At 37.8% G+C, this 23,135-nt stretch overlaps 1 protein-coding gene across 1 annotated transcript in view; it reads left to right on the top strand.

Annotated features, from left to right (window-relative positions):
• USH2A (usherin) overlaps nt 1–23,135 on the top strand; it is a 743,449-nt gene that overhangs the window by 307,924 nt on the left and 412,390 nt on the right. The window contains exons 23-29 of the mRNA XM_070501449.1: nt 2,092–2,218; nt 4,473–4,574; nt 6,708–6,887; nt 9,765–9,895; nt 14,908–15,181; nt 20,237–20,440; nt 20,563–20,643. Coding sequence (XP_070357550.1) covers nt 2,092–2,218; nt 4,473–4,574; nt 6,708–6,887; nt 9,765–9,895; nt 14,908–15,181; nt 20,237–20,440; nt 20,563–20,643 — 1,099 coding nt within the window. The remainder of the gene's footprint in view (nt 1–2,091; nt 2,219–4,472; nt 4,575–6,707; nt 6,888–9,764; nt 9,896–14,907; nt 15,182–20,236; nt 20,441–20,562; nt 20,644–23,135) is intronic.

Raw genomic sequence — 23,135 nt, 5'->3', positions numbered from 1 at the left:
CAGTGACATTAACAGGAAATTCACGTAGCAGTCTGATTTCACTTAGAAGGAAGCTGTGAAAGTGAAACCTTTCAAACAATGCCGAATAGCACCTGTTTAACATGTCTGATAGTTTCCAAATGGAAAGAACAAAATGGCATGATGTGATGCCAGAATTGATCACAGAACTATTCTCTTAATATTGGTGAGGGAAAATAATCTTAATGTGATCATCAAAGAATAATATGCTAAGTTCCTCTAAGCATAAAGCAAATTTGGCATACTGAGGCTGGCTGTATGTTATGTACTTGAATTTGTCGCCAATAAATGTGATTTCCAGTGTAGAGAACTGTTAATGCTTCAGATTGTTGCCAAACATAATATGAAGAACCACTTACTCAGACACCTGATCTTTAGAATGCAGCGTCGTTTGTAACAATTTTAACGCTAACTAAGTACACTTTGATGAGACAGCATTTAATAAAATGCTCATTAATTTCATCATTAGCAAGGGTATGCTAAGAAGTAAGCCAGTTTCTTATGTCACGCCCAATTAGCATCCCATGCTAGTAATCCCATTAGTATTGTTGAATTCACTAATGGAAAAACTAATGGGCATGCTACCAGGGCACATTAATTGGGCACGACACCAGTTCTGGTTTTAATTATTAAACTACGATAATGAAATGTGTGTTTGTAAAATATTAAAATGTTGAAATAGAGTTGAAGAAAAAAGAGTACATAGAGGAAAGAGATATAAGGAAAGACAACTTACAAACATTCAAGAACTAGAAAATGGACTTTACCAAATGGTCATCTTTCTAGCTGATCGAGTTGTCTATAAAAGTTGGGATATTGTCCACATGAGAAGCAACCCACTCATGCTCATGGGAAATTAAAAGCTGTTTTTTGGTAATATGAAATTCTGTATGTCATACGTGTTGTCATGCTCTGTATGAGGCCTGACAGGAGCCAATTAAATGTGTAGAATGGACATGTTATATCGCTGAATCTGTTTTAGGGAAATATAAACAGAAGTGTTTTACTTAAGATGGTATATTTAACATTGCGTTTTTTGTGGCATAAATCTTCATCCATATTGTATCAGATAATTAGCAGTTTTCTCTTTTTGAAAAACAGTATACCAAAATTATTAGAGTTTGATGAAACAGTCCAAGTAATTAAAAAATATTTTGTAATATTTTACCCCATCTTATTTTGGTTTTGAAAAATTTTTATTGGATTGAAGTTAGTTATTGCTAAGAGAACCAATTTTATTAAGCAAGAAAGAAATTTATTTTCCTTTAGAAAGTTTAGAGTTATTTTCCAGTCGTTGGAAAAAAATCATGCTACATTGTGCTAACTATGATAAACTAAAAAAATTGTTCAGTTGACTAAGCTCTAAGATTGAATTCTCTTCTATCTCTTTCTCTGTTTCCTTACCCTCACCTCCTTTTTGCTAATCTCTATCCTTGGTATCTGCCATTTCCTAGTTTTATCCACTTAGGAACTCAGCTTTAACTATGATAATATTACCTTAGGCAAAAGAATAAATGCTAGAGTTTAGACTACAAAGCATTGAGTACCAAGTTTAACCACAATACTTATGTTCAATGTGTTAATAATTGATTAATTTTTAATGTGTCTCATTCCTTCTTGTTACTTGTAGTGTAATAAAGGTAAGAGAAACTAATTTGCCAGACATTTCCTTATCTTCAGAACAAATTGATTGAATTGTATTATATTAGTTGTAAATTCTTCTTTTTTCATATTCCTGTCAAACAATTTAAAATATAACATTTTAGAATAGAAAATTCATTACCTTTCTGATGAATATAGGTACTCAAATGCAAGTGTCCTTGTAAGAGATTCTTATTCCAAAGAGAAGTTCTTTTCAGATTTGAGCACTGTGCTGTTCACAGAAGTAGATCACAGAAAAGCCAGAATGATGTTAAACATGATCTTTAATTCTGAGTTCTGTTTGAAATGTATGCGTGCTTGCATCAAGATCAGGTTGAAATTAGTTTTAAAAAAAATACACAAATACATGTGTATGTGTAGGTAAACGTATATATTCATTCATTCATTCATTTACTCATTCATTCCCTTAAGGGGTCTTCTGTGGAAGTGACCACAACTAACGATGACGGTAAACAATACAGTGACGGCGAATGGCATGAAATAATCGCTATTAGGCATCAGGCTTTTGGCCAAATCACACTGGATGGGCAATATACAGGTAAGAACTTCTCTGATATATATAAATGGCTCTGTCGATATGCTGATGTGACCATACTTTTCTGTTATTTATATTTCTATATCTCTTCTTTCACCTTTTTCTCCACTCAATTTCATCTCAAATGCTGTTGAATTTGCCTTGGAGGTGCTCCTAAAGTGATGAAATCTGGCAACCATTTTCTTGTCTATGCAGGGTGTCGGCAAAGCAAAACTAAGAGCAAAGTCATCAGGAGCAATTGTGTATCTTTTACTGTTCTTTGCAATTTGCAAGGGCGTTTACTTATGTAAAAGTTTCTTGTGTAAAAGCTTACTTATGTAGAAGTCTCTCACGTTACTTTTGACCCCCAGAAGACAAATAAAAAGATAAAGCAGTTATAACATGCATTTGAGAGATGAGGAAACTGAACCTCAGAAAAGGTAAATAACTTCTCCCAATTGACACAGTTGGTAGGCAGTATTCTTGGGGCACCTCTCTTATCTTTGCAATTCTAAGTTGAGTATTCTTCCCATCCTCCCCTATCTACCACCCTCATGTAATTATAAAACAGTTACAGTACCTGTATGATACTGCAGGCTTTTATTAATTCATTCAAGAAATATAGAATTTTAATGAGCACCTACTATGTGCTAGATATTTTTCTAGGAATTCTGGATACAAGAAGCAAAATTTACATTTTAGGAGGGAGAGAGGCAGGAGACAGAATAAATAAATAGCAGTACATTCTGAGAATGATAAAGCAAGATAAGAGGGAAAGGGGTGTGTATGGGGGTGTGTGTGTGTGTGTATGGGGGAAGGGAGGTTCTGATTTTATAAAAGACTATTCAAGAAGTCCTCTCTGATAAGATGACATTTGAGTTAAAGGATAAACCAGGCAAATATCCTGGAGAAGAATGTTTCAAGGCAAGGGAACAGTAGGTACCAGGTCCCTGAGGTGGGAACATACCCTCTGTAGCATGTCAAGGACCAACAAAGAGGCCAGTGTGGGAAGGAGTGGATTAAGGGGCTAGTGGTAGGCTGTGAGAGCAGAGAGGCCATTAAGGCTGTATGAGACCCTTGTGGGCTTACTTGCAAAGAGTTAGGCCATTGGAGAACGTTGAGAGAGGAGTGACATGACATGACTTCTTCAAAGGAACTGCCATGATATCACTCCTTAAAAGGAACACTCTGGCTGTTCTTTTGAGAATAAATTTTAAGAGGAACAAGGGTGGAAGCATGAAAACCAGGTAATAGGCTTCAGCAATAATTCTAAAATAATTCAGGCAAGAAATGATGGTTTCATGAACCAGGAAGTGGTTGTAGATATAATGAAAAATCTGGATATATTGTAAATGTTAAATTAAAAGGATTTGATTGAGGTAGAGCAGGAGTCAACAAACTACCACCTGAGGGCCAAATTCAGCTCATGTTTTTGTTTTTCATAAAGTTTTGTTGGAACACAACCGCAGCCATTTGTTATGCATTGTCTAAGGTTGCTTGAGGCTGTATGGTTTACAAAGCCTGAAATATATACTACCTGGCCCTTTATAGAGAGAGTTGCTAACCCCTAACGCAGAGAATGACTTCTAGGTTTGGGACCAGGGCAACTGGAAGAATGTAGCTGCCACCACTAAGGTGGACGAGATAGTGGGAGAAACAGATTTGGAGACAGACGTTCAGAGTTCAGTTGGATGTAAGTCTATGAGTCCATGAGGCATCCAAGTGGAAACATCGAGCAGGCTCCTGGAGACAAGTCTGAGTTCAGGGAAGAGTTCCAGACCAGAGATATAAATTGGGAGTTGTCAGCTAAGGATGGTATTTAAAGCCAAGGGATGAGATGTAAGCAGGGCTAATTAGAGTGGTTTGGGCTCTGGAAGAAAAAGAAAATTCCCCCTCCTCTCAAAGAAGGATGGAGATAGAAATCTTAACAGTAGATTTGCATTGTTATGCAACACAGGCAAGGACCCAGGCCCCTTCTGGTCTTCGCCCTCGGTAGTTTGCACAAGTACCATCGCTCTATTCATCCCTCTGGAGGACTTAGGTCATTCCTGTAGGTGCAGAAAGGAAGAGATCTGAGAAGGGAAGAGGTTTGTCCTAATTCTTTGCCAACATCAAGACACTGGGGCAATGAGGAAGAACCAGTAAAGAAAAGCAGCCAATAAAAGAAGAACCAGGAAAGAGGGGTTTCCAGAAGCCCAGTGAAGGGTTTAATCATTTGTTAAATTAGTAGAAATAGATGATCCTGCCAAAGTTGGAATTCTCATCTCCTTTCCCACAGGTTCCGCAGCCACCCCAAATGGTAGTACTATCATTGGAGAAAACACAGGAGTGTTTGTGGGAGGGCTGCCGCGGGGTTATGCCATCCTCAGGAATGATCCTGGTGAGTTTGGTAAAGGTGTAGAATTTCGGTGTTGTCATCAAAATTTAGAATCGCTATATTATGTTACAGTATGAATAATAGAAGTATTTTCTATCTCATGCTGCGTTCCCTGTATGAATATGTCAAAAATGTCCTTTAGGTCTCTTCTAAGGGAATCATGTGTTGCTTGGATTTGAATTCTTAATGCCCAGTTCTTGATATATAAAGGGAGTTCATTAAACTTTTGCTGAAAGGAATTATACTAATTTCAGTCAAAGGTATGTTAGTTTAGGATTATGGGTCAATTTTTTTTAAGATTTTAAATTGAATGTGAAACAACTCAGAAATGGAAAACTGTGAGCTTGATTTATAGTCTAAATAAGGTGGGGAACATTCCCTGAGTATTAACTATGTGATAGGCCCTAAACCAGTCCCTAGATATCCACAGATGAATAAAATGTGGTCATTGCCACAAAAGAAAGCACAGATCTGTAAATAGGTAATTCCAGTCAAATGCTGTAAAGGCTGTAATTGAGGCATAGGCAAAGTAATTCCTTTTTTAGGGGAAGAAAACAAAAACTGACTCTAAAATGAAATGAATAAAAACTAACATGAGTGAGGGGCTGGCCCCATGGCCGAGTGGTTAAGTTCACGCGCTCCACTGCAGGCGGCCCAGTGTTTCGTTAGTTCGAATCCTGGGCGCAGACATGGCACTGCTCATCAAACCACGCTGAGGCAGCGTCCCACATGCCACAACTAGAAGGACCCACAACGAAGAATATACAACTATGTACTGGGAGGCTTTGGGGAGAAAAAGGAAAAAATAAAATCTTAAAAAAAAAAAAACAACCTAACATGAGTGAAATTAACCTTAGGCAGGAAAAAAATCACCCTTCCAAATGCATTGCTAACTATTCCAGGGTTGTTCCTAAGTCCTCATCAAGGAGCATAGGATGTCTCCCAGGTCTCTCCCAGGGAGTAAAACATAGCTACATAAATATTACAAATAAGCTAGAACCTGGATAAGGATAAATTGTTGATGGGTGGAAGTCTTCATGGCATCATGATGAAGAAGATCAAAACAAATAAAAAGTTTTCAGAGAATTTTGGAGAGGGATGTATTTAAATCCACAAGACTGGTTATAGTTACCTCTTCGGAAATATCTGTAGAGTAGAGAAGGCTTTCACTCAACTACTTTGCACTGGTAGGGAAGTCCTTAGAAAACATTCACACACACACACATAGATTGAAAGAGCGAGAGAGTGTTTCTCCTAGTTCTTTGCCCATCGAGCACAATTCTTGGCTATGGTACATCCAGGAACCAGGAGAAGAGCACATCGAGGTACCAACTACTCTTCCCTTCTTGTGAAGGACATATCTCCATTACAAATAAATAGTCATTGTACATATAAATTGACCTTGTAAAACTTCGACTGTTGGTGAATATCTTCCCTAGAATTAAGTCATAAACTCATAAACTGAGAACTATGCTTCACACTGATCAGTAAGGACATCGCCATATGAAATTTGACCTCAGTTCCATGTGTCCTCTCTTCTTCTCTACTTTTTTCTTGTTGTCGCTCTGCTTCTCTCATTTGCTCACTTTCTTTCTTTCCCAACCTCCTATTACCACTTAATTTTCTATATTCATAAACCTCACAGTTACCTGGTCTAGGTTCCAAAATTAAGCTTAATGTTACATTAATTCCTAAAAATGATAGCAAATTATTGATTTACTTCTATGACAGACTGGTTCATGAAGGAACTAACCTATAAATATAGATTTACTAGAAACACATCCTTCAAATCTTACTTTTAAAACTTGTTATAGCACGTATATTTTTAAGACTAGTGGCAGACGAAATCTCCTTGCTTGTTCAAAAGACAATATTCTTCCTAGTACCATTAAACCAAGGTTTTTGCATAAACATCTGTTTCTGCAGATATGATGGGTCTGAACCCAGGCTAAAATTATAATTGTTACCATTTACCATAGCTGATAGTGTGGTGCTTATGTGAATCATTTAGAGGTTTGTAGTAAATAGGTAGTGGGAGCTATTGTCTGTTTCTGTGATTTTCATGGCACATAAAATTAATTGCTTGAAAAGAATTTTTCAAAATACATATTTCTTGATATCTATAAACTCCTGCAGATATAATCCAAAAGGGTTTTGTGGGCTGTCTCAAGGATGTGTATTTTATGAAGAATTACAATCCCTCTGCTGTTTGGGAACCTGTGGTTTGGCAGAGTTCTGAAGAGCAAATAAATGTGTATAGCGAATGGGAGGGATGCCCTGGTTCATTACAGGAGGGAGCCCAGTTCCTTGGAACAGGTAAGGTTCCAGAATTGACATTAGTCATTGCTTAGCATGTGTGTTCTGTCCTCGGCATAACTTAATCTCCACTTTCCAATTACTTTGACCTCATGTGAACATGATATCTCAGAAATACCTAGTAATGCCGTGATGCACAGAAATATATTCTCAAACTGAATACATAATATAAATTGTAAGACTCATACATATATATTCATGTTTAAGATCTCTGGTGGCCCACGGCAGTTCTCTGTTTACATATGGTAGTGTCACAAATGTCCATTTGCAAGTCAATTGTTTCACTTAGAATGTTTTACTTAGGGCAATCCATAAATATCTGTTTATGCCGTTATATAGACTGACAATACTCTTGAGTGAAACTTCAGTTATGTGATGGGGTAAGTAGGTCATTAAAGGTGAGCTAGAGAATATACTGGTGGTCTAGTGGTTAAGACTCGGCACTCTCACCACTGCAGCCCTGATTCATTTCCAGGTCAGGGAACCACGTCACTCATCTGTGGGTTGTCATACTGTGTCAGCTGGGTGTTGCTATGATGCTGGAAGCTATGCCACCAAGATTTCAATTACCAGTAGGACCACCCATGGTGGACAGGTTTCAGCAGAGCTTCCAGACTAAGAAAGACTAGGAAGAAGGGTCTGGCCATTCACTTCCCAAAAAATTGGCCACAAAAACCCTATGAAGAACAGTGGAGCATTGTCTGATATAGCACTGGAAGGGTGAGAGGATGGCGCAAAAAGACCAGGCTGGGTTCTGCTCTGCTGTACACAGGGTCGCTAGGGGTCAGAAGCAACTCAAGGGTACTAACAAGAGAATATAACCACCCTCATTGCCATTGCTCCAAAGTCTGCAGCAAAGGTGAGATGCGGTGTCCCTGGCATACCTCCCAACCCCAGTTTCTACTTGGCGGCTGCCAGGGTAAGGGGGCAGAAGGGAATATGGTGGCTTGGCAGATGTGGCTTTTTCTTCAAATAAAAGCCCACCTTTGGCTCCTGTGTCAGAGATTAGTTGTTCATAGATGTGTGGTTTTATTTCTGGGCTCTCAATTCTGTTCCGTTGATCTGTGTGTCTGTTTTTCTGCCAGTACCATGCTGTTTCGATCACTATAACTTTGGATAGCTAATCTGTGACAAAGGAGCCAAGAACATGCAATGAAGAAAGGAAAGTCTCTTCAATAAATGGTGTAGGGAAAACTGGACAGCCACATGCAAAAGAATGAAAATAGGCCATTATCTTGCACCATACACAAAAGTTAACTCAAAATGGATTAAAGACTTAAATGTAAGACTTGAAACCATAAAGCTCCTAGAAGAAAATATAGGCAGTACAGTATTTGACATAAGTCTTAGCAGCATCTTTTTGAATACCATGTCTACTTGGACAAAGGAAACAAAAGCAAAAATTAACAAATGGGAGTACATCAGATAAACAAGCTTCTACAAAGCAAAGAAACCATGAACAAAATGAAAAGACAACCCACAAACTGGGAGGAATATTTACAAATCATGTATCTGACAAGAGGTTAATTTTGAAAGTATATAAAAACTCCTACAACTCAACAACAAAAAAATGAACAACCTGATCAAAAACTGGGCAAAGGATATTTACAGACATTTTCCCAAAGAAGATATCCAGATGGCCAACAGGCACAAGAAAAGATATTCACATCACTAACTATTAGGGAAGCGCAAATCAAAATCATAATGAGATATCACCTCATACCAGTCAGAATGGCTGTAATTAACAAGACAAGAAATAACAAACGTTGGAGAAGATATGGAGAAAAGGGAACCTTCACACACTGCTGGTGGGAATGCAAACTGGTGCAGCCACTATGGAAAACAGTATAGAGATTTCTCATATTAAAAATAGAAATGCCATATGATCCAGCTATCCCGCTACTGGGTATTCATCCAAAGAATATGAAATCAACAATTCAAAAAGATTTATGCACCCTATGTTCATTGCAGCATTATTCACGGTAGCCAAGATGTGGAAGCAACCCAATTATCCATCCACGGATGATTGGATAAAGAAGATGTGGTATATACATACAATGGAATACTATTCAGCCATAAAAAAAGACAAAATCGTGCCATCTATGACAGCATGGATGGACCTTGAGGGTATTATGCTAAGTGAAATAAGTCAGATAGAGAAAGACAAATGCTGTATGATTTCACTCAAATGTGGAAGATAGACAAACAAACACATAGATAAGGAGAGCAGATTAGTGGTTACCAGAAAGGAAGGGGGTGGGAGGAGGGCAAAAAGGGATAAAGGGGCGCATGTGTATGGTGACAGGTAAAATCTAGACTATTGGTGGTGAACATGATGCAATCTATACAGAAACTGAAATATAATAATGTACACCTGAAATTTACACAATGTTAAAAGCCAATATGACCTCACTAAAGTAAAAAATATATATTAAAATTTTTTTAATAAATAAATAAATAAAAGCCCATCTTTGCTTTCTACAGTTATACCTAAGTTTGTTAGTTGAGTTTCTTAAACTACTTTCACAGCAGAAAGCTATATAATATCATAATCTGTGCACTTTTCCATTGCTCTTTTCTCATCACTGTCATTATTCAGAGTTTCTCTTAAGTCACTGTAACTGCTTATTGTTAATACTTACATAGAAAAGTAATAGTCTTAATCATGTCCGTGATTTAAAGAATAAATTGCTTCCTCTTAAAAGGTATATCAAGTTCTTTCTGACGCTTCTGCAGAATTATGAGGGGGATTTCTTCACAGTGATTTGCATCTTTTGTGAGAGGTTTACTTCATGACGGTATATGTCTTACAGCACCCTTACGATGCTGGCCATTTGCTTTGCTCATGCTCATATATATCTATTCTTTTCTTTAAAGGGTTCCTGGAACTTTATCCACATGTGTTTCGCGGTGGAAGGGACTTTGAGATTTCCTTAAAATTCAGAACTGACCAATTGAATGGATTGCTTCTTTTCGTTTACAACAGAGATGGACCTGATTTTCTTATTGTATGTTAATTTAATTTACTTTAATTTAAAATGTTCAGAGCCAACTTTAGAACAAATAAACCATGTGTTAACATTATACTAAATTGGGGTTTCTTTCCAAACTAACTTTTGTTTTCATTTTTTCCCCCAAGTCATTTTTGGTTTTGGTGTCCTATGGCACATTTTGTATTTTAGGGTCATGATGATTTTTTTAAATGACCATTATTAGTGTGAAAATTGTAATTTTAACAAAATAGGCTAAATATAAGTAATTAAGAAAATCCAATTTAGTCCCAATACATGAAAAATGTTACGTCCCTCATCTTTTGATATATTTCAAAAGAATGTATATGATATATATATTTAATATTACACAGATACACAAATATCAAATAAAGTGTAATAGTACAATGAGCACTCATGAACCAACCTCTCAACCCAAAAACCAAAATATTATCAATTTTTTGCAACTGCCTATAGGGTCTCTTCTTTCCCATTTCCCTGTCTCCTTCTGGAAGTAATATGTAATCAGAATTTTGTGTTTATTTTCTCCTTGTATTTTTATAGTTTGTACACCATGTATGAATGCCTAAACATACTTGTTTTTGAAATTTATAAAAGTGGTGTTATACTCTAACTTTAGGCCATTGCTTTTTGCACTCGACATTGTTTCTGAGTTACCCATGCTCTCCGTGTAAGTCTGCATGCCGTATATTTCATGGCTGTGTAATATATCTCTTTTCTTGTCAATGACATATTGGTTGTTTCCATGTTTTTGCTATGGTGAATAAGGCTAATGTGAACACTTTTATACATTTCGCTAAATACAGTGGGTAAGAGTAATTGCTTTTACTTGCCTTTAATCATGCAGCCAAATATCATTGTCAAAAATAAGTATATTATTAAAATGTTAATTTCTAAAGAGTTATTTAAAGAATTTACATAGAGTCAAGAGAAAATTATGGACATCTTAACTTCATTGTTCATATCTGGGCAAATAGGTAATAAAACACATCTCGGTGATTTTAGAATTCTAAGAAATTTTCAATTTGATGAGTTTCTAAATTAGATACTGTCAGTTTTGCTGATCACATAAATGGAAATTTACCCCTTCACAGTATTTAGTAAAATTTCAGCTTATTTAAAGTATTTATTTGTCCTCTTGTTTACTGTTGGCCTACCCCACTGAAATATAATCTTGTGAACACAAGGACCTTGGCAGTCTTCTATACAATTCTACCCTCAGTGGCTGACTCTTGGCACTTAAGTGCTCAATAAATGCCGTTTGATGAATGAATGAGTGAACATGTAATTCATGTTTCAGTGACCCTCACTAAGCATTCTTTAATCACCTATATATGCATAAATTCTGTGGAGGATGCAAATATATTTACCATTTGGCCCTTCTGCTTGAGGAGCACATGCCTCTCTTGGAGGCCATGCATTCTGCTATGGCCCCCTTCAACCCTCTATCTTCCTCCATTCACTGCCTTTGGAAATATAATAAATTTCTATTGTATTAAATAAGAATGTTAACTTTAAGTAAGCTTCAATAAAATAAATTTTAAAGAATTAAACATTTGGACAAATATATATTGAGTGCCTACTGTGTGGTAGGTTTTCATTTAGCACTTCCAATACGACTGTAAAGGAATAAGACCTCCACAGAACTTACTTTCTAGTCTTCTGTATCTGAGGACTTGGGTTTTTCACAGTTCATCCATCAACAGGAACTCTTCCTATTATCCTGAGCAGCTTCAATATACATGGCTATCCCCTGGAACTTTATGGACTCAAAATGTTTCACTGCTAAAATCTTAAACCTCAAAATATAACCCCCTATCTTTCCAGCTCTCTCGTCTGCTTTTATGGAGTTCACCAAGACACTGAGACCATTGTCTATTACCCCACTTTCTATTTAACTTACTTGCTCCTTACCTTAGACACCATAGTACAGCTCTTCAATCATTTTTTTGCCAATGCCCTGAACTTGTATCTCCAACTCTACAACCCTGGATCAATTAGTCTAGCCACCTTGCTTGTCAGTTTCAATAGCCAGATGGCTGAACTCTGTAGGAAAACTAATACAGGTACAAAGACTAGTGATGTGCTGAGTTTTGAGCTTTCTAATTCCTTCATTCAACGATATTTATTGTTTACAGGAGTTGCTAAACAGATTAGAGCTGGAAAGTGAAAGGAAAAGAATTTCAGGACTTGCAAAACACCACAACCTGAATGGCTTCGGACAGTCTCTCACTCTCATAAAGAACACAAACATAGGGGCTGGCCCCGTGGCCGAGTGGTTAAGTTCATGTGCTCCGCTGCAGGCCACCCAGTGTTTCGTTGGTTCGAATCCTGGGCCCGGACATGGCACTGCTCATCAGACCACGCTGAGGCAGCATCCCACATGCCACAACTAGAAGGACCCACAACAAAGAATATACAACTATGTACCGGGGGGCTTTGGGGAGAAAAAGGAAAAATGAAATCTTTAAAAAGAAAAAAAAAAAAAGAACACAAACATAATCTCAACCTCTCATCTCTCTATCTGAAAACTTTACTATCTATGAGCCAAGCCTGGTTTACTTCTCTCCTGACTCACGGGGAACAAATACACAATTACTATGCTTCCAATCAAAGTTAATATTTCTACCTTTATTCTAGATTCTATCCCTTCTCCAGCAAGAATTTGAGCTGCAAATGATCTCCTCTTTGTAAATTCAAATGTTCCCTCTCCATCAGCCCTTCTCCTTCAACATATAAAATGGTTGAGCTTTGTTCATCTTAAATTTGTTTCCTTTTGACCTTGAAACCTCCTCTGTTGCACTTCTCTTCCCTTCACAGTCAATTGCATTGAACGTCATTGCTCTGGTTACTTCCACTTTCTCATCTCACTTCAGTCCTCAAAAGTACTGCGTCTATGGTCCTGCTTCTACCACATTCTCCCACAAAACAATTTTCTAAAGTTGCCAATTACTGCCACATTTCTTAGTCTAACAGATAATTTTCAGTCCTTATCTGATTAATCTTTCTCTGTCGTCCTCTTTTTTTCTTAAAATATCCTTCCCTACTGATTTTCTAAAATGCTAGCTGCTCTTGATTTTCATTAAATCTTTCTGTCTTCTCCAAGAAGATCACTGTCAGCTCAAAGAACATCTACTCTGCCTACCCCTTCAAACATTGGTCTTGCTGAAAACTCTTATTTTCACTCTTTTTGCACTAACTGGATGATCTTATTAATCTTGTCATGAGCTTTTCCCATTTTACTGGCCCATCTTGATGCTCAACTCCCTCAAAAAAAGTTTCTTCTGGATGTTTTATAGGCGCTTCAAACACAATATGTTTAAAATTGAACTCACTCCTGCCCCAGAACAAAGACAACAACATCTAGTCTTTTTTCTAAAGCTTTCCATATTGTGATGGTAAAACACACCCACCCCTGAAAGAGGGTGGGTGTCTTTGACTGACTTATCATTCATCTAACACATTCCACTGCTACCAGGTCCTGCTGAGTTGCTTTAAAAAATACCTCTTAGATTGAGTTTTCGCTATCATCATCATTATTATCTTTATTGTAATGGCTCTCATCATTTTTTCGCAATTGTACTGATTCCCTAATAGGTTTCTCCAATTACACTCCAGCTTTTATTTCCAGGATGTGCTTCTGAGCACTGGGAGGGTGAACTTTTAGCACAAGACAATAGTGGAAAGAATATATGCTTTGGAATCAGACAGAAAAGAGAAAGATGAACTTTTTTCCATATCACTCAAAATTCTCCAAAATCGTGTTTCTACATATCTGGCAGGAGTCTTTCTAACTCACCCCGCCCCCTGCCCCGGCACCTCGTATGTATCCTCTGTGTTACCTAACTTGGTACCTTTTTCTAAACCTAATGAGCTTGTAAATGTCTCCATTCCATTGATTATGTTAATCTCCCTGCTCGGAAGATTCTCCATGAATCTTAAATACTTCCAAAAAGCTTCCGTTAAACCTCTCCCAATTCCCAGGGACCAAAGGCATATCCTTTCTCTGCTCTCATTGTACCCCATGCCTTTCTTAGTTATTGTATGACCCCCCATGTTTGCTTCTCCTATTAGTGTAGTTATTGGGAACAGTGCTTACCTTGGAGCTGCAGGTTCATGGAACACAGTTGGGAGCTCAATATTTAGAGAATGAATGGATGGATAAATTAATGACTGCTTTTGCCCCATGTACTTCACGAAGATGATATTTACATAGAAAAAGTAACCATTTTTATCTGACATTGCTTAATTTGTTTCAAATATCCTGTGGTCGCTGATTTGACTTCTAACAAAAACATCGTGGGTAAAATAATTGTCATGCAACATTTTGAAGGAAAACATCTGGAGGCATTTCCTTTACCACGAAAATCTGGGTAAATATGTTTGTATTAGAAAATGGCACCTTGATCTAAAAGAATGGACATAGAAGCAATCATGTTATTTAGAGATTTAGGATAATAAAACTGAAATATTGAATCAAAACACATCTTACAAATTTGAAATTGAGTTCACCAACCAGTTAAAATAAGCTTAATCAGGCTTGACGTTTCATTTTCTTATTGTCTTGTCATATTTTTCCCCCAAATTAAATTGATATGTGAAGTAGTGTTTTCTCATTTTCTAAAAGCTCAAATAAAAATAGAGTCATAGTTCAAACTATTCTGCTCTCTTTAGTCATTCAATTACTTATGCTAGCATTTAATCTTTTATCTCTGTTTCACAGCCCCCCCCAAAAAGTTTCTACCTACATAATATGGCATCACATCTTATAATCATTATTGGGTATGAATTTGTTTGACTCAATACAATATTCTTCATGTTGGTTAGAAGCTTGCAAAGTACTTCATTATACGTTACTCCAGTTCTGCTTAGAATAAAGTGGAACATTTTTATGAAGTGCTTTCAGGGAAATTTCTTGCTTTTCTTCGAGAAATTGACCTTCTGCTCTCCCGAACTGCCTTTCTGCAGTCTTTTTATATACCTATTTTCTTTTTTAATATGAAATACAGATAGAACTGAAGAATGGAATATTGAGCTTCCGGTTAAATACCAGTCTTACTTTGACACAAGTGGATCTATGGCTGGGACTGTCCTATTGTGATGGAAAGTGGAATAAAGTGATTATTAAAAAGGAAGGCTCCGTCATATCGGCAAGCATGAATGAACTGATGGAGCGTGTGTCAGAGTCCAGAGCCCAGCCACTGATGGTAAATTCCCCAGTCTATGTGGGAGGAACCCCACAGGAGCTGCAAGACTCTTATAAGCATCTGAGCTTGGAACAAGGTAAACTCCGTCTGGAGGATTTCCCAAACTGATGCAGCCCTGGTCCTACTAGGTTTGAGTGGTTCTGTGTTTCAAGATATAGCAATAGAATCAGGCTGAAAGCAACACCCACTCACCCTTTTGGTGGAGAATTTTAAGCTCTAAAAAAAAAAATCACAGAGGCTGGACTGGTGGTGTAGTGGTTAAGTTCACATGCTCTGCTTCAGCGGCCTGAGGTTTGTGGGTTCAGATCCTGGGCACAGACCTAATCTCCGCTCATTAAGCCGTGCTTTGGCGGCATCCCACACACAAAATAGAGGGAGATTGGCACAGATGTAGCTCATGGCCAATCTTTCTCAGAAAAAAGAAAAAAAAACACAGAACACTTCTTCAAATAGTTTTGTGTGTTGCCCTTAAGAGTATGCCCTTATACCTATTTATAATCAATATATTTATGCTAACTGTCTTCAAAAAATATAATTGTATTTAATATATATAATTTATTTCATCATATATTTTCCTTGAGAACACATGTGGTTCTGGTTTTCTTGAATATTGATGATTATCTGTATTTACAGATTAAAAACATAGGTTGGTGTGCACAACTGGGAAAAATGGCATTCAATTCACTGGGGTATTTTTTTCTGAATAAATGTTGTCTCCATGCATTTCAGTGGAGCTCTCATGCAGCAATGAATATGAAAGGGTGAATTCAGTTGAATTTCAGATGTACTTGTGAAAAATCTATATATCACTGATTATTAATAACCATCATGGAAAGGAAAAATTCATGAATGTATGACTTGTAACTAAAGCAAGCATTTAGCTCATATAATGAGTTTGAACAGAATCAAAGAAAAAGAGAACTCATGTAACTCATAGCATTTAATTTATATAATAAGTTTGAACATAATTCGAGAAATTATTAATTTAAAAAGGCTAACAGTAGCTGAGTGCATACTATGTACCAGGAATGGTTCTAAGAGTTTTATGTGAGAATAAGTGAGTTCATCCTTCAGAGCAAGCATATGAGTTAGGTTCTTATTACGCATATCACCATTTTACAGATGAGGAAACTGAAGAGCAGAGAGGAAAATAACTTGCTCAAGGTCACATGCCTAGTAAGCAGACAGCAAGCTTGTCTGCCTCAGGCAGCCTGGTGTCAAAGTCCACTCTCATTATAATCCAGTGTTCTCTATTATGGGCATGCAACCACTCTTCCTTCTCTGTAAAGTGGGGAAGGCACAGAAACATCCAGCTTTTGACAAAGCTTGCTCCCATGTAGAAAAATGTTCTCTACAGATTTCAAACTCTATGCACCGCGAATGGTTAAAATTTCTACAAAGCGATCTTTGCCTATTTGGTAAGTACATAAAGATTTAAATGCCTTTGAATAGAAAATATATGGCAAGCTCTAAGGAGACTTTTAGAAGGGTACTAGTAAGGAGTTAATGAATATCTGGGGTGTAAGACAGTAATGACATTTTCAAGGCACTTAAGATGTAACAGCAGCTAAAAATATTACATTCATATAAGGGCTTCTCTTGGTTTTCAGGTTTTTGAGGTTAGAAAGCACTTGAAACCTCTTTATATGAGCAAGATTACTTGATCCTGTTTACATCTAGGAAAACACCCTGCCTATCAAGCGTTATACTTTCGAAGTACGCCCAAACCCCTTATTATGATGGTCCTAGAGACATGGCTGAAACTGGAATTGTAAGATGACAATGATAGAAGTTTAAGACATCAATATAGACGCAAAAGGAATAATCTATGCTGTGACTAAGTCTATGATACTTAAGGACATTTTATTTATGGATAATACTAAATTTTTATCATTGCAGCATCATCCATATCAGTGGTTCTTAAACCACTGATAAAATATTGAAGTATAGTAAGAACTCAACATAGTAAGAACTTAATAAAATTAGCTATTATTATCATGATTACTATTCAAGATACATTGGAATAGCCTGTAAAGGTTATTAAAAAATGCAGATTTTATGATCCTATCACCTAAGATTCTGATTCAGATGCTTTGAGCGACACTGATCTATCTAAGTAAGCACATGTTTTAGACAGTGATCAGGAGAGTATTAATACAGATGTGCTGCATGCATGTAGTAAATTGCAATTAAAATTAATCATGTTCACTGACTGGATTTTTTTTCAATGTGCTATCAACAGTCTAAAAAATCTCTCTGTGCTTCTCAATTAGCACCTTTTTTCAGAGGCTCTCTTTGTGGTCATATTAGTGCTGTTTTCTTTCTTATCCATTAATGTTGTAATCTTCCTTTGAATCAAATGCAAATCAGTTTTGCTCTGTGTTTTGGAAATGCTGGGCAACATCATTTGCTGAGGATGTACCACCTCACATCGTGGGTATTGATCTTACAACTATTACTTGGGACTGTCGCTAGCCTCAAGGTTGGGAGTGAGTGGGCCATGGCACATGGTATCACAGGTTATGCCCTGCCCAAAGCTCTGAGCAGAGAGGGCAGGAATTGGGGCTGAAAGCCAACCTTCCTGCCAGCCCAGGTACCCCGGTGCTGGGCTGCCTCCTCCAGAAGGACCATTGTCTTTCTGATTTGTCAACCCAGAGTTCTGGGCCACCTTGTAGTTGTTTGGAGCCCTGGGGGTGAGGATAGGGCTGGGAATATTTTGATTCTCACAAATCAAAATTTGAAGAAAGAAAGAAGATGCCCAGTCCTCCCACAGACAAGCCCTTTCCCCTCCTCTTGTCCTCACACCCCAATAAAATTTTGAAGTAGTTGGGAATATTTCCAGTGAGAGTATTTCTGGTGGTGCAGAGTCAGAAGAATAGTGTAAACTTCATTTGACAAAACTCTCTGCCCTCCCTAGGGAGAGCACAGGGAAGACCCCCTCCCCCCAGTAGAAATCACACATCTTCACCTCCAAGGCCTGAGGCCAGAGTCCCACTTCCTACAAGGATTAGTACTGACAAACGTCATCCTATAACTCTCTGGACCTTTTTCTTTATCCCCAGAATGAAGGAAGACTATCTCTGTGGCCTTTTCCAAATTTAAAATTCCATCTTGTGATTTTATTTTTAAGACATTCCTTTTTTTTTTAACTTTTTTAATTGGAGCAAAATATACATACATAAAATTTACCATCTTAACCTTTTTTTTCTTTTGCTGAGGAAGATTCCCCCTGAGCTAACATCTGTTGCCAATCTTCCTCTCTTTTGCTTTCTTTGAGGAAGATTAACTCTGAGCTAACCTCTGTGCCAATCTTCCTGTATTTTGTATGTGGGTCACCACCACAGCATGGCTGACAAGTGGTGTGGGTCTGTGCCTGAGATCTGAACCTGCGAACCTGGGCTGCCAAAGTGGAGAGTGCTGAACTTAACCACTATACCATGGGGCCAGCCCCCATCTTAGCCATTTTTAAGGATATGGTTCAGTGGCATTTAGTACATTCATATTGTTATGCAACCATCACCACCACCCCTCCCCAGAACTCTTTCCATCTTGCAAAACTGAGACTCTGTACCCCTTAAACAGTAATAGAACATTTTGCATAACAGCAGCTAGATGTTGGCCAAAGCCGCTTTTCCACAGTTCACATTTTGTTGATAGAAAAACTGAGAACAGAGAAGTTAGATAACTCAGCTCTATGCCGTTGGAAAATTACTGCTGGTAAGAATTCTTAGCTTCTGAATCTTCAAGCAGATGCTTTTATATTGAGCTTCATTCCTTTCAATTCACTCAACTTATTGAGTGTCTACTGGGTGTTTGAGATAGACTAGCAGTATTGATCAGGCAGGCCTAAAGGATTGTGAATCATATAGCAAAGGCATTTAAAAGAAAATAGGCTGCAACTTAATGTGTTAGAAGACATAATAAGACATCGTATAAATGCTGGAGAGAACAATATGGTCATTGTTGCTATTAACTTATTTTACTGTTAAACGTTGTGCTATATTTTATTTCCATTTCCTGATGATGTGCTTTCATCTTGAAAAGAGCTAATCATGTGTCTGGGGCTTTTCAAACTTGACCGCCTTTTGTTCAGAAAGACAGTGTGTGTGCTCCAGCAATCTCAGCCTCAGTCGGTTTTGTCCCTTCCTTTACAATTTTGTGCAGTTTTCTGAGCAGAGGACTGCCAAAACTTGTTGAGCTGATCTCTCTTTACACAAAATAGCATGTGATTCAAAGCAACTGCTATTCCCTGGCTGACTGGATGCCCTATGGTTCTCTCACAAAAAAGCAGTGCATCTTTCAAATCCGTTTCCTCCACATTCTCTGTTAAACGTCACACAACTGTGCTGCAATCTGGTTGCTCTAAAGTCAACTGGGTAGGATGCACATCCAAGGAAACCTCCAGGTATTGTCACTGCCTTAGCTGAATCTGGTCCTTGTCATGGTGATATCAATGTAAAATTGGGGACCATTTTGTGTACTTAGGATTATGGAACTCAGTGAAAATGGGAGAGCACAGTGATAGCTCCTCCACATGCTGATTAAACTAGGACTTACTTCTCCATCTCTGAAATGATTATGATGGAATTCACGGCAATAGCTCAGGACTCTAGTATATTTTGAAACTATATTCTCACTCCCGCTATCCTGCATAATATCATCAAAGGGTATTTTTTCCCCCAATGAGCTTGTTGAATAATTATGGTATGTCAACTATTATTTTTTGGCACTTAAACACTGACTTATATAGGTAACTTAATTCTGCAGAATTGAGGGACATGGGGGTACCCCCACCCTAATGTGTAGTTGCCTAGATTTTATTTCATGAGCATATACAGGAGAAAATGTGGACCTAAAGAGGTATAATAAATACTTTCTGTTGAATTATAATGATCAATTTATCTATCTTTTCAAAATAACATAAATATAAATATTTTTCTCATGACAAGTTAGCCTGATAAAAAGCAAGAAGAGGCATAAAGGATTTCCTAAATGAGACTTGAAAGTTGAAACACTGCCTCTAAAGCAACCCCCCCCACCTCATCAAAACGTAGGACTGCAGAGGACAAAAATGATTGGTAATTAATGACTCCAGCTCTTTATGTGATACTAATCCCTTACTATTTGCTAGGTTTCGGTGGCTGCATGAAGGATGTTAAATTTGCACGGGGTGCTGTCGTTAACTTGGCATCTGTGTCCAGCAGTGCTGTCAGAGTCAATCTGGATGGATGCCTATCAACTGACAGCACTGTTAACTGCAGGGGAAATGACTCCATCCTGGTTTACCAGGGAAAGGAGCGGCGTGTTTATGAGAGCGGTCTCCAGCCTTTTACAGGTAAGGTGGAGGGGCTCCAAATTAGATGTTATGTCTCCTCATCCTGTCTTCCCTTCCTGCCAGCCCTCGATGAGTCTCTATGAGTAATATTTTAATCTTTCTACTTCTTATGTCCATTTAAGAATACCTGTATCGAGTGAGGGCCTCACATGAAGGAGGTTCTGTATATAGCGATTGGAGTCGGGGACGGACAACTGGAGCAGGTAAATAGTATTTCTATTGAATTGTATATGTGCACATGCATGCACAGGTTTGTGCATACGTGTTTATGCATGTAAAGAAAAGGAAAGACTACTACCATGAAGCGAGTAGTGTGCTTGTAATCTAGGGACAGAGCAGGCCTTGGTTTGCAAATGTATTTGTCAAGGGCTAAAATCCTGAGTAAATCAGTGCTTTTGATTTTTCAAGTACTCAGTAAGTATTTGCTCAGGCTTGATTCCTTCCTCTTCCGATGCAGAAGGAAGTTCAAGTTGCCTTAAGGATTTAATAGACCTGTATCTACAGTAATATATCTAAGGACAGGAAACCTTTGCAGACTGCGTAGACCCCAGGAAGCTGAAGTCAAGATTACCTTTGGGTGGGGTGGCACCTCTTGCCTCTCCCTTGCGGAGAGCGCATCTGAAACCCACACCCTGGTTGGAAGCAGATGTCTTTTCCCACCATGGCAGATGCTTGCCATGGTGTTGACTATTAGGATCTTAGAATGACTCTCCCAGGATAGAGATTGCTGATTGGTCTAATTTTTTTGAGTTGGAGGAAAACAACTAGGAGATACAATACATTAGATCTAGTCTCAGACAACCCATCTCTAGGTGCTTTGTACTTCTGACAATGACCAAAAAGTCTTCACACAACACCATCACATGAAGGCATATATCACAGAAAGTTTTGTGAATCAGTAGCCTTCTACCATTTTGGGTCAAATATTTGTCAGAAAAGCCAATACGTTTTCCTATGATTGCCACTTATGTCTCTGGAAGAAAGTTTATCCTTAGCAAGTCATAATTTGTCTAAAGATATGTTTTTCACCAAGACCCCCTCTCTTACTTCTTATCAACAATGGGTTACTAACCAGCCATTCTTTGAGGAATCTTGTTAATCTAAAACATAATTAAATATCCAGGTGGGCTACCAAGAATAATTTTCAAAGCTCTCTGCCTACAGATTTTCCAGAAGAGGACAACTTGACACTTCTCCAGGATGATTTAATTGATCATCTATTTATGGGCAAGACAATAGCTGAATGATCTCTTACAGTTCTTTTCAACTTCACAACTTAGAGAAAGCTCTGATATAAAATATTCGTTTGTTACTGACATGTCCTCTGCCCCTATTTCACACTCTTCTACTTTATTAACAAACACCTATAAAGCCTGCTTTCAGCCTAATTCAGCCACATAAATAGGTGTCTAGAAAGTGCATCACTTACAGAGCTTAACAGTCTCCATTTTGAGTACCACTGAGAAAGTATGCAAATAGACCTCTGAATTTATAGCAATGATCTGACCACAAAGTCTGATGCCATAAATTCATATTTACAATCTGACCACAACACTGAGCAGCTACATGCTCCCAAGGGTTGGAGAATAATTGCACTATTTAATTATTTTTGAGTCAGTTTTGTTCTGTCCCTTATGAGAAGACCATCTGTTAGACAGTCCTGTACTTTGCCCTGTACCACATTTCAGAACTAATAAAATCAACATCACTCCCATTGTCCCTTTCCTTGCAACTTGATTGTGTGGCCTGTTTGTTTTCTATCGATGCCTGTGGTGTTTTAACTGCACAGACGGTGGTCCTTCATCTCTGTGCTTCCTCTCATCCTTTATATCCACTTTGTTTTGCTGGAAACTGTCCTATTTTGTTGGCCTGAACAGTAAAGTCAGAGAAGGAGGATATTTGATGTGGGAAAACCAGAGTGATCCTCCATCGACGGAGCTCAGGAGTCCGTGAGAGTGAGAACGGGTCTCTCATCCATCATCCTGCCGTGGCATTCCTTGGGCTTTTTCTCAGTGTCCCCAGTGCAGTCAGTTGTGATGAAGTTGTTACTGATCAGAACTGTAGAAACATCTAATAAATAGTTAAAGGTGATGGATTTTTAAAATCAGGGGACCCGGCATATGAGGTTTTGCAATTCCTTTAAACTTCCTCATTTCACGTTATTGTTTTGTGGTATTCGGAAGAAAATATCTCTGAACGTGATTTTGTATAATCTCAAGGGCACTGGCTCCTCTACCCACCAAAATGAAATTAGCAATGTATCCCGTATGTCATATCTGGTAGAACTTTACTTTTTTAAAATTATTTTGGGAAACACTTGAATTTGGAAAATGAGATCACACATTCAAACACAATACAATCACATTTGTGATATTTTTTGGCTAATACATTGAAGATATAAAAGTGTCAAACCACTGTGTATAATAACAGTCTAATTATCTTGCTTCAAAGAGGTACATCATTATATTGTTTGAACTTGTTATCTGCCTACCATCCACCTCTTTCTTTATGAGTGATGTTTAAAACATGTCGGCTACGTTAAATGTTTTTGGAAAACCTGGACTAGACTTGAAAGAACGTTATGTCGATGGAGTTTTGATGGTTTTGAAATATCGCTTAAACTGAATGGCTCAAGATGTGCAGTCGTATTAAATCAATGCTGAAAAGTTACAACTCTAATAAATTGTATTTATGC

The sequence above is a fragment of the Equus asinus genome, chromosome 30, assembly GCF_041296235.1.
Source record: "Equus asinus isolate D_3611 breed Donkey chromosome 30, EquAss-T2T_v2, whole genome shotgun sequence".
In the NCBI taxonomy this organism is placed as follows: domain Eukaryota; kingdom Metazoa; phylum Chordata; class Mammalia; order Perissodactyla; family Equidae; genus Equus; species Equus asinus.
The sequence above is the reverse complement of the archived record's forward strand: the minus strand, read 5'-3'. Positions and strand labels throughout refer to the sequence as shown.